This window comes from Leptosomus discolor, chromosome 9 (assembly GCF_034619465.1).
Source record: "Leptosomus discolor isolate bLepDis1 chromosome 9, bLepDis1.hap2, whole genome shotgun sequence".
Taxonomy (NCBI): domain Eukaryota; kingdom Metazoa; phylum Chordata; class Aves; order Leptosomiformes; family Leptosomidae; genus Leptosomus; species Leptosomus discolor.
In genome coordinates, this window is record NC_141399.1 from 9,079,808 (window position 1) to 9,098,629 (window position 18,822).

General features: G+C 42.0%; 1 protein-coding gene across 1 annotated transcript in view; it reads right to left on the reverse strand.

Annotated features, from left to right (window-relative positions):
• PTPRG (protein tyrosine phosphatase receptor type G) overlaps positions 1-18,822 on the reverse strand; it is a 405,981-nt gene that overhangs the window by 84,514 nt on the left and 302,645 nt on the right. Inside the window, exons 7-8 of the mRNA XM_086470025.1 lie at positions 15,979-16,136; positions 11,075-11,267 (exon numbers count right to left, since the gene is read on the reverse strand). Of these exons, the coding sequence (XP_086326151.1) occupies positions 11,075-11,267; positions 15,979-16,136 (351 nt within the window). The remainder of the gene's footprint in view (positions 1-11,074; positions 11,268-15,978; positions 16,137-18,822) is intronic.

Consider the following 18,822-nt stretch of genomic DNA (forward strand, 5'->3'; position numbering starts at 1 on the left):
TGATGAGGACAAATCTCATTCACAGCCAGCTAAAAGGAGATTGAATTTACAATACTGCTATTTTACAGTAAATATTACAAAATTTTCATGACTTAGTATGACTTTGTTCCAATTACTCCACGGCACATAGCAGTACCTGATGTAATTAAGTAATAACCAACCTTTTCTGTTCAGCCACCTTTTTTTTTTTTAACAGCTTACGAATGGGCAAAAAATAAATCTTTTTTATAAAATGAAACATACGGTTTTATTAATTTAACCAAACCTGCTCAGGACACAATGGAATAAAAAAACCATTTGATCCAGTAATTCAATTTGATGATTTAATTAAAGTGATACATAATAACGTAGCAAATGTCTGAAAGGCAAGAAAAAAAGTGTAATGATTTGACCATCTATAAAACAACTGGCGTTTTCCAGAGATCTAATTTTCCCTTCAATACTCTGTGTGCCTTGGATTTTTGAAAGAAGATTAAAAGAATCACAGGCTCCTCGCTTTTTTTCTTTTTTTTTTTAATTTTTTTTTAAGATGCTAAAGAACCTCTACTGATTTTGCTAAATGTGCAGCTGAAGGACAAACAGAAATACAGAAAGAGGTTGGGACAGGGAGGGAGAAGTTTGCATCCTCCTCTGAATTGAATCAGCCACACTACAGAGAAACACAAACTTTTAGTTTTTCAACTTTTTTTTTTTTTTAAAACCAGGCTAAATAAGCAAAAAAAAAAGAGCTTGTGAATTCTTGATTGCTTGAGAAAAAAAAAAAAAAGAACCAAACGCAACCAGCATCATCTCACACTGAAACAGCATCTCAGCTATAAAAAATACTATTAATGCTCTCTTTTAAATTCAGATCCTAAGGGATAATAAAAATATTGAGCAGGCTTTCAGGGTGTCTTTCTGTGGTGCAGTGCAATGCTGAGCAGATACCTGAACTGGCCCTGTGTAGGTCTAGCAGGACACCAAAGCCACTATGTCCTGGCTAGCAACCCGCCGTGCCAGGACCCCTGGAGGCAGGAAAGCCCTGCCAGGGCCACAGGGCTACATCTCGGAGGCACGCAACAGGCGAGCTCGTTTGCGGTACCGTGGGCACGCCTCGGGGCAGGCAGCGATGCCCTGAGCATGGCACACCTCGGACCTCTGAGTCAAAAATACAGCCCTCACCCTCCTGTCAGGGATGACCTGAACTGGGAACCTGGCAAACAACCTGTCTCCTGCCTTATGGAAAAGTCCTGCAGAAGAGGAAGGGTTGCGTGGGTGCATCTGAGGAAGCCCTCTGGCCTGACACGGGGCAGCCTCAGCTGGCGTTTCCAGCTGTTGGCCATGTGTGGGGCTGTCTGGGAGCTTGACAGAGTCTTTTCTCTGCAGATCAGCCCGCCGGGGAAAGCAGGGGGCAAGCCAGCATCTTGGCTAGCCTTGTCTTCCAGGGCTCGTTCAAGCCTGGAGAAAACCTGTTCGCCACTCGCAGACGAATGTAGCATGCTAATACAGTCCTAAGCGTTGGCCAGGCCAGCCACACAGCAGAGAATTATTTTCTTCATGTTAAAAACATTCCAATGGGCTGGAACAAACAAAATTAATTTAACAACTCCGCATTCATCTCTCCCATAATTTGATTTGTATGTTGTATTTGGCTACGTAACCTCCATGAGGCTTTCCTAACTGAAGCCTGATAAAGCTTAATCCAAAAGCTCCTGGCAGCTCCATTGCAGAGAGCTGAAAGACAAAAAGGGGGCTTATTGTTTTGCAAAAATTAACCACTGATATTAAGATACACCCATGGATGCAGAAAGGGCATGTAAGAGAATATGACAGCCTTTTCTTTCTTTCTTTCTTTCTTTTTTTTTTTTTTTAAATTAAAGCAGTCTACACTTCTCTTTCAAAGACAGAAATGCAAAACCAGCCAAACTTTCTGTTTTTCATTGTGCTTTTTGAATATGCTACCTGTGGTTATAAAAAGGGTTATTTAGGGAAAGTCTGAGAGAGCACAAGAACCATATATTCAGTTATTTCTTGTGTACCTTCTCCCTGTAAAACAGGTGCCTCATATGATGAATTCAGTGGCACTGGGCTCAGAGGGATTTATAAAATCCTCTAAAAATGTTCTAAGTTAGCTCTTCCATACATAAAAATGTCAACACTTTAAAGGCAGTTATTTCTAGCTGTGCTATGCCCTCTTTTGGAAAATCCCACTCTCTCCCTCCTGCTGCATGTCTCAGCAATGCAAAACTGCCGTTCCTCTCGTGGTACCGTGGGACACACGTTATGTGATGAAACCCTGACAATTTTCAGCACAGAAAAGCAATGTGCCAGTGAAGTCCTGAATCCCTTAGGGTGAGATGGGCAAGGATCTGCTGAGGCAATTCATAGGTGGAGGGAAGAAACATTGCCATCAGGATATGTCCATAGACCGTTACTAGGTCAGGGTCTTGACTTGCTCTGGGCTGCAGCTCCGGGATGTAAGATGAGAGGGGGTTCACTTCTTTTTCTTCCTGCTCCAGGTATGCATGGGACGGGTGGCAGGGAATGGTGTTTCCTCCCTTACAAAGGAGGAGCACAGAGAATGGTAAATGGGGCATTTCTTCCCACATGCTCAGTAGGAGAGAAATGTAAGAGATCAATATGGGGGTTTCATGCCTTTCTTTCCCGTAAGGGCAAACAAGCTGGTGGTCAAGCTTGTGGGGGACAGGGGGTGCTTCTTTCCCCTCTGCCCCAGCACTGGGAAGGAGCTGGAAGGGCCAGTCCTGCAGGACAGACGGACCACTTGCTGCTGTTGCTGTAACAACACCCAACTCAGCCACAAGTTTCCCAGCTGATTTCAGGAGAAGTCTGAAAACCGCCATTGTTGGCAAATACTGCACCAAGTTCACTCAGCCCTTGCAGCCTCCAGGAATCTGACTGCAGACAAGACAAAAGCAATGCCACCAACAGAGAAGGGAAGAAAAATACTTCCAACTATATATGTATCTGTATAAACACACACATATAGATTCCTTCTCATTATTAGACCCTCAAAACTTCAGATAAGCCCTGAAATGCAGAAATATGGGTTATACTGCAATGAGAAAACTCACACTTGATTTCAGTGCCATGCCAACAGCATCACGGTAAGGGAAGTGATACAGTGCCAGATTCGGCTACCTTGCATTGGCGTGACTCAGTGGAGATGCTTGGGAAGAGACTCCGATCCATAACAAACAACAGCATTCTTTGGGCTGTCGGATTCAATCTTGGAGTTCAGCGAGGGCTGTGCTCCCAAAGGATAACAAATAGAATACGAGGATCATACGCAGAGACAACACAGGCTTTAATACATAGAAAAGTGCTAAGAGGCATACTTACAACATTTTCCCCCTTCTCCTTTTACTAAATGTTTGCCATTTTTTTGCTTTGCTTTAGTGTACGTTGTTAACTTCTCAGAGTGCTTATAAATGACATTATTAATATATAAGTATAATGGTTTTAAAGAGAAGCATGCATTTTTCCTTTACCTTTGTCTGCACTTTGCCAGCAGGCATTTGCAGGCTCCCGCGCATGCTGTACACACAAATATTTGTGTCGATCTACTTCAATCCACAGGCAGAACGTAGCTAGGAGACAGCTATTTATCTTCCCTGTTCTTTACCTTTCACTATGCTTCAAACAGACAGGGTTGGTTTCTTAACGTGTGAGGGACACCGACGGACCCTGCACTTGTGTTATGAGCCCTGTGAAATAACCTTATGAGCAAACTGTCACGTGGGACACTTCCGACAGGGGGGCTCTGGGCAAGCTGGGGTTTTGCCCCGCTGGTGCCTGCCCATTTCCCGAGGTGAATTCACAACCAGCATTTGGATTCATTCCTGTGTGGCTTTGTAGCATTTGAGTTTCCATGGCATCACAGCAACAGACCCTGATTTACCGAAAGGCACGGACTGTGTGTTTTACTACACTGTGTTTGAGCCCAAATATTTTATATATTTCACAAATACTGTTTCTACAGCTGTGGCCTGAATCCTCAGCGGGTGCAGATCAGCCTTGCCCCATCAGATGCCATGCTGGGCTAAACTGATGTCTGCCAAGGATCTGCCCTGCAAGTTTTGTGTTTATATTGCACACACGCACGCAGAGACGCAGAGGGTGACTTGTGTTTAAAATGTACACCTGTGTCCTTATTCATACAGTGCGTCTGAGGCAACACGTGTGACCACATTCAGCGGTACGTGCTGCCTTGACAGGGGGAGAAAGGAGGATTTCCTGCCAGAAGGGCACGTATTTGCCATGCTAGCCAAGCCATCCTTTCAGTGTCCTGGTGAGGGTTGCTTGGACTAGGGAGCACAGGAAGAACAAGCCAACAGTAGAGCATCCCAATACACGCCTGAGGGATGCCTCAAATCAGACTGGGAAAGCAGCTTCCCTTTCATAGCTTCTGGAGTCTTTTTCCAACACAAGGGATGAGCTGCAGGCACTCATGGTCCAAAGTAGTGTCAAGACTGAAACGAAAATCAGTACTTCTGTGGGCCAAACAGCTGGACCGGCAGGTAGGGAGTGCAGTAAGGAATTCTCTGCAGGTGTAAATGGAATAAATCATCAAGCTCCCTTACTCAGCTCTTCCAGCTTTAGTGGCAGCTGTGAACCCAAACCATACTTAAGCTTTCACACTGAATTCCTCTTGCTCTTTTCATTTCAGCCCTTTATAATCTCTAAACAAGTGCAAGCGGTTACTTACTGTTTATTAATAAATCTACTGGTAAGCTGTCCACTGCAGGCACAGACACACATGCTGCTTGCATTACAACCACACAGAAGTTACTAAAGGTGCAAACAGAACCCTGCAGACCAGAGCCCACTGTGAGAGGAAGCATAAGACCTACATCAGGTATACGTATCACATCTTTTTGTGCCTGATTCCCTCTCAAAATGGGTCAGTTTTTTTTTCCTGAAACACTTTGCCTTCCTCCTGACTGATCTAAGAGTCTTCAGAAGTCCTGTTCTTTCCTGCTTTTGCATGATGTGCTCCAAGACAACTGCATACAGGAGGACCCAGCATTGCAGAGCAAAACACAGATGAGGTGGAAGGGGTGAGATATGCAGAAGTGGCACACTGACTTCTGCCTAAAATGTGATTACAGCAGGTACTCGAGGTGCATGTCAAAAGAGACTCTTGCAGCAATAGGTCAGTACATTTACTCAGAGCACTGAGGCATAGTGGCAGCCGGGCAGGTCTACAGTGCAAAGAAGATGCAGGGCAAGCAATTACCAGCACAGTGTTACCACCCTCAAGTGCAACCTTTTGCATTGAGCCAGTCTGCTGCACCAACAGAAATCCTAATAATGACACACAGATCCATCTGCACCAGCACACTGTAGTAAGGCACTGACCTGATTAAAGGGGAACGGAATCTGGAAAGGATAATCTTCATAACGAAATGAAATCAAAAGGAAAGTAGAAAAAGTCCAGTTATCCAAGTAAACTGGCAAGGAGTTGTTAATCTATGAAGAAATCTTCCACGATGGTTCCAAAATACAAGAACAATCAACTGTAATGGTAAATGTATCGTAAATTAACTAAAAAAGGTTCTTACTTATCTTCATTTTCCCTAACATATTTAAAGAAAATAAACAGTTATTTTGCTTTAGCAATCTCAAGTTAAGATTTCAATAATGTATCATTTTTAATTTACATTTACTATGTTGTTGTTTTGGCTAGATTACACTTACTGCTATTTTGTGGTCATTTAGGTTTGACTAAAATATATAAATGACATTCTGCAAGAGTAGAACTTTTCAGCCTAACACTCTTTTTGGCCTCCCAGAGAGAACCCGAGGGCATGAAGAGACTGCAAAGTCGTTTTGAGAGAGTTCTCATAAAACATGGGCATTTAGAAAGCAAAAACAAATTACTGGGAGTAATAACAGAGGCTATAAATGAGACAAATAACTTGTTCTCATTCAGAAACACTGCCGCCAATGCTCTAAACTATCTGCCTCTAAATGATGTCACTGCGCTCAGTCTCCAGAACTTTGGATGGTGCTGCAGCGGAGGTGCACCCCGATGCCAGGATGTCACAGCATGCTGAAAAGGCAATACCTTCGTAGGAGGTCTTAGTTTCATTTCTGACATCAGGAGCCGTGAAATAGTGAATCGGAACTAAACTGCTTTGCTTGAGCAGTGCTGTACCTTTGGCTGCTGGTTGACAGCTGGCGCCATGCCTCCAGTGCAAAGCATGCAGGAGGGAAAATCCAAACATCTTCTATCCACCTTTCAGCAGCGTTAAGTTACAAGGACTTCCAAACTGTGTATCACTACAGCATAACAAAGAACAGTGAGGAAAACCATCGCCTGTACACTACCAGAGAAATGTCCCAGCTGTTAATTTAGAGTCCAAAGCTAAGTAAGTTTTACTAGAGTGAATTTATGACTGCTCATTATTTAACTTAGTCTAGGATCATAATTAAAGATGGTACTCTGAGGCGAATCCCCACTGATGGGAAACAGCATCATTTGAGACTCCAGCAAAGAGTAATCAGACACCTTTGGGGAAGTAATCAGGCATCTGTGAAAGAAAACTCTGATGTCAAGAGCCCCTCACATGGGATGCTTGTTTAGGTGTTGTAAAGCTTGCAGCACATTTAATGAGGCAGAAAGGTTAAAGGTTTTTTTCTCAGCATTAAAAAACATAAAGAGAAAGAAACAACATTTGATGGTCCTAATCAGCAGCAAAATAAAATGGGCAAATATTCTTGCACATGGGGTACATTCTGAAACAAGGAAATGAAACACCTTTTCCTCCTGAGATTCCACGCCTACACCTTTGCTGAAGCAGGTAATGTTTTGTAAATACATCTCTGCTTGATGGGACAACATGTGAAAGTAGTAAGGAACATGTAGACTCAGGCCCTTGAACCGGATGGACTTTTATGTAAGAATTCTGTCTATTTATCCCTGAAGAGCAATGTACGTTGTTAAACTGATAAATAATTAGCAATCCCTCTAGCATAGCTGCTTGAGAGCAGCCCACAAAAAGGCAGGAGCACGATATGTGATGTAACAGAGCACCACAGTCCTGAGCCACAGAGGACAGGCCAGAGAAGAAAGGAGGCAATTTTAAGAGAGATGGTCATGTGCAAAAAAATCAAACACTGCCACTGTCACTGATAGAGTATCTGATGAGTATTTTACAAATACCTTCCCGGTTTAACATGTCTGAACAGAGAACCTCCAACTTTTCAAAACTTTATACAAATCAGTACTGAAATACTGGTGAGCCCTCTTGTTAAATTTTACAGGCCTGATGAGCTGCATGATTTAACAGTATGATCCACTCTATATCTTGAATCTCTGAAAGTTTCATCTTCTTAAAAAACATTGTTGTATGATGGTTTACTATCAGTCCACCAGTTGCCATAATCACATAGCTGAACAGTATTTATCCTGAATGGTCTATTTCAGAAATAAGATATTTAAAGATGATCTGTATGGTCTCTTGAAACAGCTCCAGGGTCAACTTAAGAATTAAGCTCAGCTCATGGGCTCTGATTCAGCAAAGGTCTTATGCATATGCTTTTATTCCAGGCATACAAGCAGTCCTCAAGAGAAATGTTTTAAATCAGCTTTTGCCAACAGGAGGAAGGAATGAGATAATGGAACCAAAGAAAATTCCTCTCCTAACACAAAAGGAAAACTGGAGTTTTCACTCCCAAGTGAAAAATTAGCCCTCTACACTGCTTCAAATTAGCTAAAATATTTTCACCATCTTGTACTTGGATGATTGAAAACACCGCCTCTCCCTTCATTGCGTCTTTAAAATTAAGAAAGAGGAGGGAGGGTAAGTGCAAAACAAAAGGCTGGTAAGATTCATACTGGCTAACAAACTGGATCTAAACGCACTGACAGTTTTGGTTGACCTAAAATAGCCTTTCCCAGAAGACATTTTATTTACCAAATGCCACCACTTACAGGGCTTTGCTAAGGAAATACTCAGAGGACTGGCATAAAGTGAGAAATAGATTTCCTCCAGCGTATCTGCAGGTTATGCTACTGGTCATAGTTCTGTGACCTGAGATAGCTTTGATAGCTGGGAGAAAAGACATTCCTGTTTGATGCCAAACTGTTCAGGATAGCACGTTTGTCAGTGGACAACTGCAGAGCTGCACTGCTTTGTGCTGATCTGAAATTCCCTATTCACCGGGGAATTCTGAAAATTATTCTCAACATTATGCAAATTGTTCTGGGCACATTTTCCTCCAAAATAAAAAAGGCTTACGTAACGAATGCTACGCTGTTTTCTAGATTAGCAATACTGCCCACAGACTTAATAGAGTGTGACAGAGGAAACAAATTGTAAAAATTCACACCGACAAACAAAGCCAAACTTCCCCTCCAGAGCTGAAGACCATCACAAACCATATCACCTTGCAGCAAGTAAAAGACACATTTTCGTGACCTTGCCTTTTCCTACAACACACAAATCTAAGCACGGGAAGGGTAGACAAGAGCCAACATGTGACAGCCATTGGTCACATTGCGTAATGCAATGTGGAAAGCACTGAGATGCAACCATGAGGTGTGCAGAACAGTCTGCACAAAATAAATTTGTTATGCTAACCCTACACTCTTATATTTGTATGCTGGACCGTCTGGCTGAGAAGCACTCCGTGCACTCGGCTTCTCAGTACTTTTGCATGAATGACACTATATAAAGAGGTACTGTATTTACTAGCTGAATAAACAATAGGTTTTGCTTTCACTCAAGTATTATGACTTCAACTCATTTTATTTATATGTCAGTAGTTCAGAATGTGCAGTGGACCAGGCACATCATCACTGTTCACCTTTGTCAAAGAAGGGGCCAGAAACATCCACGTCGTTATATCTCTGGAACAGCTATAACTCATCCCTGTAACCTTTGGAGGATAAGCTACAATCCATTTTGTGTTAGCAACACTACAGCAACCTATTTATTTTTAAGTTCAGTAAAAAAATGCACCTATTCTCACTGTCCCCTGGTGTGCACACAACCCAAAAAGTGACAAGTTGACAGAGCTGCTACAAAAAGACTGGCTGCCCAGCGATTAGCCTCCTATAGCAACTGCTCAAGGGAAAAAAAAAATTACCAACTCTAGTATCATCCCTGCCATTAGATGGCACACTGAATGTCGTCAGAGCACAGGAAATGCATGTACCTCACACGAGGGTCTCTTTTGAGCATGTCATAAGCTCAAATTCCCAGGCAGGCATGAGTACAGAGCATTACAGTACCTGGATATGATGGGAGAAGACCCAGAGAGAACCTGCTCAGGAAACCAGTTCCCCAGCATGTAAGATGTCAAGCTCCCAGGCATCGAGCTATCTAAACGTGGACTAACAGTTGTGCAGCTCCCTTGCTCCTGCAGACTGGCTCACATCATGTTAACTAAGCCATGTGTGCACTTGGTTGAATCTGGGCCTCAAAGTTCTTAAAGATCCAAGTCAATGTGAATCTTTCCAGTTATTCAAGTGGTCCTTCGGTATCCACACTTCCAACTTCAAGATCAGCCCATTAACTACAGACCTTAGCATCTGTAATACTCTGTCAATATTGTGGGTTTCAGCTATTTACTATGGGGGTAAAAATCACCCAAAGCATTTTTATAATCTTAAAAACCATCCAGTGAGGCAAAGAATATGCAGGCATGTGGCCAAAGCAGTAAAATCTTCTTGAATATTATACCACATGTACCAGAGGTACCTTGGCTGCACTCAAAATAAAAACTAGTCAGTTTTGTCACTTTCAACATAATGTAACCTATTAAGTTTCATCACTGTTCTGGGTAAGCAATGTGTATACAGGATGTAACCGAAGAAATAAATATTGACACATGTTGCTGCTAAAACACTGATTGAAAACTGCAGGCCAGACCATCAGAGCGTAGCAGGGCTTCTTCACTCCCAAGATCTCCTTCTCACTTCTGACATAAATTCTCTGTCCCAAGGCTGCCTTTAATGTACATGAGGTTTGTGTACGTCTATATTATATATATATAAAAATAAGTATGTTCACAGAATAATGAGCCCTGAGAAATACACTCCTCCAGCACTCTCTTGGGAAGGCGAGGTTGCTGAACGCAGCTGTTTTCATGACTCACGTCCTCTAAAAACCACCCTCTCTGTGCCTGGCCAGGTGAAAATGCCAGGTACGAAAGGGAAGCTTGTAAATCTGCTTATCTGTTTCCTTCTGGCAAACTGCCCCTCTCTTCTTTACCTCTACCCAGAACTGGTTAAGCACCAAGCACTTCTCGAGACTGAAGACTGGGAAGTACATGTCATTCCTCCTACCTATAAATAACACTATTCAATAAAATAAAAGCAAATAAAGGTAGTAAATGATATTTATTTCTAGTCTTATTTTATGCAGTACACATTTCTCTCAGAATTTTTGATGTGCTTCTCTAGCCAGGGCTCTCTGTGCCAATGCAACGACTGCAACCTCCCTCCCACCCCCGCTCCATCCAGCTCATTATCCAGTGTCTGACAGAAGCAAGCGCCAGCTGCTCTACAAAAAGGCACATGAAACACTTCAGCAAGACATCAGAAAATTGCCTGCCTATAAGGAAGAGGGTTTTTTCCCTTGTCACCGTTACCAACAGATTGGTACAACTGTTGAATTGAAAGTCGACGGTTGTTCAAAAGTCTTGTTACAGTAAAAATGAAACCCACAACCACATCTGGATACTCTCTTGCCATTCAAACACCCAATGAGTCAGTGCTAATGGGGCCGAAATCTTACCTCTGACCTTGTCCCTTCATGTTTCCCTTTTGTCAAGCATCTCTAAGGCCCTACAGCCAGTCAGCAGAAATAGGGACATCATCAACTACAGACTCACATATTCTGGGTCTTTATTGCCATGGCACATTGTGACGGCGCGTTTCACAGGTAATTGCAGGCACCCACAGGATTAGTTAATTTATCGACACATACCAACAAAGAATGCCTCCATAACCCGCATTGTTTCTTTGGTAGGTCACAGCTATCCTCAACAACATTTGATGACAAAGTAGACCAAAAAAAAACCCTCCTATTTTTAGGCAAGCGTCAAACGCGTAAGTGTAATCTACCTTTGGAAGCTTCTGTGCCGAGTGGATTTTCCAAGATGTCTGTCATATCTTGGCTCCAAGCATCCTTCACGGCAGACTTAGACACCTTCCTGTTGTTCAGGTTTTGCTGGGGTCGGAAGTTATTCCTCAGGTACTCCACGGACTTGACATGGTCTTGCTGTTCGGTGGTGAATATGGAGTAGAACGCCTCCAGCTGAAGGCAGCCATCATGTCAGGGGAGATAAAGGACATTAATTAGAAAAACAATATGGTGAAATCTGGGTAGCTGATAAGAAAGTAAAATGGCAGGAAGTAAAATATTGATGTCAAGACTGATAAACCACACGGGAAGTCAGGCTGGCCACTGAAATCACTGCCAACTGCCTTATCTTGGCACAGTGCTTATCCTGCCCAACAAGGGAAAAGGCCTTCTAGCAACCTGTGGACATCTGTCATGGGCAAGGAAACATTCGCCCTTAGATCCATTGTCTGAAAGGATTTTGTGTGTGACACAGCCATGCCAAACCCTCCTCGCTGCTGGCACCGTTTTGTTTTGCAGTATCACATCAAAAAGTGCTTCCAGGTCATTCCACCCAAAGAGCCTTCTCCAGGACAGGGCAATGCCACCTTATCTCTGAATACCTTATGAAGTTTAGCTGCCAGGCTAAGCTTCACAGACAGCTCTTGCAGCCTTTTCACAGGAAGATCACTGCAGTGGTCACACTTTTATGGGATGGACGCCCAAACGCATGAGCTGACTTGCCCAGGAGCAGGCCAGCAGCAGAATGAAGCAACCTCAGGACTACCAGCTCCAAGTGCCCTGACTTCCTTATCAACCACTGTTCCCTCTGATACCTTACTACAAGGTGAGGAAAAAAATAACACAGAATAAATACATTTAGGCACAGACACATTAGCATATACTCCTCTGGGAATAAGTTTCTTCTGTTGGATTCAGATCTGAGCCATTTTTAATAAAATGTATTAACCTGTAAGAAAGAACTGTAATTGGAAAACTTTTCTGTTACTTCGTATCTTAGTATTTCTTAGAAAGAAATTTCTAGCAAACTAAGGTGAAAATATTTTCAGCTAATGTTTTTCTCACAGCTATCGAGGTCAGTATATTTACCAATAGCTTGTTATCATTCAGGTTAAGAACTAGAATTAGTTACTTTGCTGCTGGAAAGACTGAGCAGGATAGAGCTGAGAAGGATTCAGTCCTGATATTTTTTACATTAACATCAATTACATATATTGATAGCATAGATTTTGGGAGTACTGAACCTGACCCAAGACTTTAAAAAGGGACTTGAATTACACTCATAGCTTAGGGACAGGTCACTTTGAATGCCACACCCTTTTCATTAAGTGCATCTGCTCTAAAAGCTATGCAGAAGTGTGTGAGAGTCCTGGAACTTGCAACTGTGAAAAATTCAGTTGATAGTGCTGATAAAAATAACCAAAGGAGGGTGTAACAGAGCAGTTAAGCAACCTCCACTGAATCAACAGGTACTCACTCCATTACTTAATTTCCCTTCAAACCAATAACCCGAACCCCCTTTTGCTGCTGCTCTCCAGCTTGCCCAGTCTGCTGAAATCTGTAAAGCTTCTCTGACCCCCATGGCAGGAAAGAGTCAGTTTTTACATGTTTCATTTCAAAACTGAGTCCCCTTGAAGCAGGTGGTGCGTTGAGCTGGCTTCCTACATGTACAGGAACGTTATCACTGGGAGCAGTGCATGGACAGCGGGAGGGAGAAAGGATGGACCTCACAGCTCTAATCCCGAGTCTGGCAGTTCTGCACTAAAACACGAAAACAAGGGACCGGAGTCCCGCCATAGGCAATCACCTCTGAGATAACAGCACAACTCAGGCTTGTACATTCGTAGCAGTACCTTCCCCTAATCACAACTACTTTTACTGCACAAACAGGGAAACTGAGACAGAGGGATGGCAGGTGACCAGCAGGGAGGGGTGACAGCCAGTGACCAGTTCCCATCGCAGGCAGGGAACTCAGGTACTGCTTCCAGCCTTGAAGGTAATGATGGTGGGATTCGGACTGTACTTTTTCTGCATCTCAGATGAATAGTTCTTAACTGCAATTCTCTCTCTGTTTCTTCAGAGAAAAATCTTGAAAACTGTTTCCTAATTAGCAGGAGCCCCTCAGAAGCACCGACGGATGGGTTAAAAAAGGGGTAAAAGGACTATTATCTTAAGAAAAAAACCCAACAGATGATCCTGCTAATGCCCTTCTGTGAAAGCAGACTAAAACTCTTCTGAATATTTACATACCTTCTGCACTTTATGCACTGGAAGCAGTTTTGATGAAGCCAGCTAACAGGGCTTAAGGTTACTTTATAAAAGCTCGAGAACTTGGGTAGCAACCGCTTCTCTGAAGTCAAGTCTCTAGGCTTACACGTCCATGACATTAATTGAATTTTTAAACTTTCAGAGAGAACTTTTAAAATATTTTCTTCTGCCAAGCTACCTTGGGGAGGTATAATTGCATTTTAACAACTGCCAATTCAAATATGATTTTTAACCTTCCCCTTTTTATGTGTTGAAGTATATATAAGTAATTTCAACTTCATTTTTCCTATAAAAATATTATCTAACACAAATGAGAAATTAATTTATCTATAGCTGCCAGAAAAAAAAAAAAAATTATAAGAGCTGCAGTCAAGGAGCTACATTCATGCTCTTAAGGAGCACAAGAGCTCCTGTTCAGAAGAAGAAATGAAAAGCTGTTGTAAGACTGTTATAGATACAGGGAAATGTGATCTAAAACGCCGAGTCATGTAATTACAAACCATTAAAGCCTGATATGCTCAGTTTTGTAAGGGCTGGATATACAAATGGCAATTAAAAATACTGAAACCGTTGTAAGCACAATGAGATACTCTGAGGTATGCATTATGAGAGATAATGCCATGCTTTGGGTCATTGAATGCACTTAGCTTTACAATGCATCTGCAGGGTGACACAGCTTGTCCTGTTTTGTTGTCTAATTATCAGGGAAGATGACGATGACAGAGCACTGAGAATAAAACAGAGAAGTCTCCACAAATGGACCACTTCAGTACTGTCCTTTTTACAGCAAGGTATTTTGCACAAAAGCAAGGATTTAATTGGAACAGCAACAAAGCTTAAACAATATCACTTTCCTCCTCTGGGATTACAGGCTGCTTCACAGGGTTTGTGATAAAGAAGGTTAAACTATGGCAATGGATTATGTTGCACTGTTTCTGTTAGAGGAACAAATAATAATCATAGCAATGGCAGGGTGGCAGGCTCTTAAAATACACCCATCTAGAGCTGCCAAGGGGAAGAATACTATTATTTATTCCACATGTGTTGTGGTATCAATGAAAGTCTGTCTACACACAGAATTCCCAGCCCTTCAACCAACCACACATGCGTGCATAAAGCAGCACAATGCCAAATTTTAACGGCTTCACTTGGCACAGTTACTATTGTGCAGCACAGGAAAGAAGCTATGCCAGGATAAAGTACCTTTATACCATTATAGTGATGGCCCTAATTGGTATTTACCAGTTTATTTGCATTTATTAAAAAAGAAAAAAGAAGTCATGACCCACCTGATGCGTACACAGGGTATAAAACTGAGCATGGGCCAGGCCTCACAGCCACCAAATAATAAACAGTAAACTTATTGATGTAGTGAAAAGCTACAAGGGATTGCAAGTATCCTGCGGGCAAGGACAGAATTCAAAATGATCTCGACAATCAGAGAAATAGCCTGAAAAAAACAAAGGGTCCGATTCAACCAGGACCATGTGCAAAGAGTCCCACGCTTCAGCCAGAACCGAGGGCTGCATGAACGCATGGTGTGCTTAGCACTGCTAGAGAGCGCTCTGGGGAAAGACTCTAGCAAAAGGGTTCCTGCTGACCAGGAGCTGAACTTTGGCAATAATGTCATGCTTTTGTGAAAAAGGCAAAATAACACCAGCACGGGTGGCTGGACACATGAACCTTGCCATGTCCCTCAGCCTCAGGAAGGCCCTGGCTGAAGCACTGCAACCTGTTTTGAACACGGCACTTCAAAAAAAGATGAAAGAGTCTTCAGGAGAAGCAATGGGATCCAGAAAATGTGAAAAAAAACCATGGAGCAGGGGCATGGCAATCACCTTCCACTCTTTTGAAATCTTTGAGAATGGGCATCTGTCAGTCAAATTCACCCAGTGAACTATTCACTTATGCTTTAGAGAATTAGTGCGTTTAAAAAGTTTGTTTTCAGTGGCTTATCCCAGATGAATAAAAGGAAAGACTAACTTCATCAGAATAGCTTTCTAGAGACAACCGTCTTACATTGTCAAAACACACTTAACTGGTAAACATCTGACTCCATCTAGCCATTACTTTATTGGGAACATTCTTCTCCAGAAATCCCAGACTTCGTGTTTATTTGCATTAAAAGCTACTATGTGCTAATTTTAAAGATTTGTGCACCAGCTCTGTGAGCACATAATGGCAGCTTTACTGTGTTATAAAAACAGTTAAGCATGGAGAATTAATGGAAAGATGTCTTTTCTAATGTAATTAGTTCAAATTACTAAATCTGAGCAGAACTGAAATCACTCACTTTACTTTGAAAAGAAAGTTTCAATTAAAAGGAATAAAAAGGATCTCCATGTAAATATTTATACCATAGCTTAATTTAATCTTAACAAAAACAATACCAAATAAATCATTGAAAGGAAACCGGGTTTCATGTTGTACTGTCTTCTTAAGACTGATGGCTCATGTTCAGAAACAATATTACTTAAGAGAAAAAAGAAAATCACCGACACTTCCTTTCTTGTCAACAGAAACATTTTTGTTCTCAAAATTAAAACGGCAGGTTTTGAAAACACGGTCTTAAAGAGGCCAAATCAAGAGACGGACTTCACTAACAAAATAAGCACACCTGATGGTAGGAAATGGGAACGGGCTTCCGAAAAACGATCCACTCCACAATCTCACTACACGGAGGAGTAGTCAGAGAACCTGCGTAGCGGTAGTAACTCCCCAGCGATGTCGGCAGAAGGTCCCTGAGCACAAAGGGATCCAGAAAGGTCTCCTTCTCTGCGGGGAAGATTGACAAGCAGAATTACACTTTATTTTACGTGTCTTTAAAACAGACATCACATTGATAGGCAGCCTAACAAGGTGTAATGGCAACAACATATTTTATCATATATATATCATGAAAGATGAAAACATCCTATCAGGAAAGGCTCGGTAAGAGTTGATGTGTTGATTATTAAAAGAGCAGCCAAAACGCTAGTCAAGCCTATACTGAACATGCACACTCCTATTTTGAATGTGTGCAGGTGTGAAATGCCCTTGTTATCCCACCGGTTTACGTTAGCATAGAAGTAACACCATATTCAGTGGTTTCAGCACTCAGTAAATGGCTCTTCAGTCAGATGGCAGTGAGGGTTCACCAAGACCCAGCGGGGACACAGCCAGGCCCCAGTGGTCCTGCTTGCTGCTGCCTGACCAAAGAGCATCAGGTAGCGTATCCATCCCATCCCCACGGGAAAGGGATGCAGGAGTGGGTTCAACCCCTCTGCGGGTTGCTGAGACGGAGGAGGCAGAGCCATGCTGCTCAGCCAAACTTCCCTGGGAGCTGCCAGGGGGATGAGACGAGGAGCAGGGCTGCAGGGCAGCAGGACGCCTCTGAAGCTCAATGTGGTGCTTGAAGCAGTGTCCAGCCAGTGCTCGTTTGGGACTGCTTGCACCCAGACACACAGGCATTGCTAGATGCAGTCAGCACAACACCAGAAATATGTTTCAGAGGTAAAACCACTGCCTCTTCCCCCTAATCCAAGAAACTCCTTCCCAGGGACAAACTTTTTCCTTTGGGAAGCAACTTGGACAACCTGAAATACAAACCTAAGTGCCAAAAGCATTTAGCTTCAAGTAACAGTGACAAGCTGGTAATATTTAACACTGTGAAGAAAAATAAATAAATGAAAGAAGGGAACAGCTGCAGGCAAGACAATCTCCCTGCCATCCCTGAGCATTTATCCTCTGCGATTTATGTTGACTCACAGGCCCCTCTCAGCCTGTGCAAAGGTGTTCACTGCCTCAGGGTATGCTGACACGTGAGGCTCTCCCATATATCTCTATTCCTCACTTTCTACATTCTTCATGCCTCAAACAAGAGTCCACATTTGGGTAGCAGGAACTCTTTTCTCTGTCTCATCAGAGCTTCTAAGCAAACCCGCTCCCCCCGCAGCAGAGTGGAGAAGCAGGTAGGCTGGTGATTGACATGTACATCTTCCAAAGTCAGAAGGAAAAGGAAAAGGATGAAGTCTGCAGAATTCACTTCCGCAGCATCCCACCGTTTTCTAGAAGTCTTGATCAAATCAGGAGTTGCCTATACCTCTGAGCAGCAGTCTGATAATCAGGGGGATTTTCTTCCTCTGCTGCTGCTGCAAGGTGTAAATACATGATGCACTTCAGACATCTTCTGTTCTTCTGCACAATATCAACAAGTGTGCAACGTTTTGATAGCCTTTAGCATTCCAAAATACGACTAATTCTATTAAAGTCAAAGTACGCATTGTGTCAGAATACCGTGATCTCTTCATTAACAATTTCTTTCCTTCTAATCCAAGCAGATATCAACCACTTCTGAAACTCCAAAAAGGAAAAAAACGAATTTTTTCCTCTTCATAGTATACTTCTGTGAAAAAGGTGTGCTTACATAATAAACAGTAAAATACATATGATTGGCCAAAGTTCAAAGAGATCCTAATCAAGAAGTCATAATCACAGCAAAAGGTCGTATTTAATTTGATTGGCTTATTTTTATGCAGGAAAAATTGGTTAGAAAAACTGCAAACTCAGTCACAGGATTTGATTTCCAAATGCAGGGCACACATCTTCACAGCAGGACGACATGGGTTTTCTATTGAAGAAACGGCCTCTCTCTATGTGGAAGCTGAGCACACACTGGACCGCTACGAACCTGAAAGAGTATTTGAACTCGCAAACATCCTCTCTGCACTACCAGCCAATGCCGAGATATGAAATAGATGGGAGGTAGAGGCACATTTTGAAAAGAGCTTTGCTCTTGTATTTAAGAAAAAAATGTTTCAGTTAAAATTAGAAATGTAACTATTTTTAACTTTCATGGCCTTTTATTTAGAATGATGGAATCACTTAAGATGCTGGATAAGCATTCTGTGAGAAACCAAGAATATGGAATATCCCTTTATCAAAGGATGGCAGGAGAACGAAGCTCATTTTACACTTTCAAGGATTTTTGTGCCATATGCTGACAATATTATATTTTAATAATTAATTGTTCATCAAAGGAAAAGATGAAGAACAGGGATGCTAAATTCAAAGTTATTCAAATTGCAAAAATGAATAATGCATGACTTTTATATTAAATACACACTGTATTAAGTAGTCTACATTTCATCCAACTCTGTCTTTCATTTTTAAACATTTTGAACTACAATATGAATAATCAACCAAGGGAAGCTTATTTAGACAGAGAAATACCTTATTTGAATGCAAACTGGAAGTATCCGGCTATGATTAAATTTTGGTTATCAATTAGGGAGGGTTTTTTCCTAAGCATTTGGATAGTCACAGTCAGCTGTGAAAAAGAATACTTCTTAAGGAAAAAGTAGCTTTGCTAGTACACAATTTAAGTAGGGCAGGGTGTACTCGATCTAATTTTTCATGGCTACAAGCAACACTGTACATTTTCATTAATGAATACCAAAGATTAAAATTAAAAAAAAATATA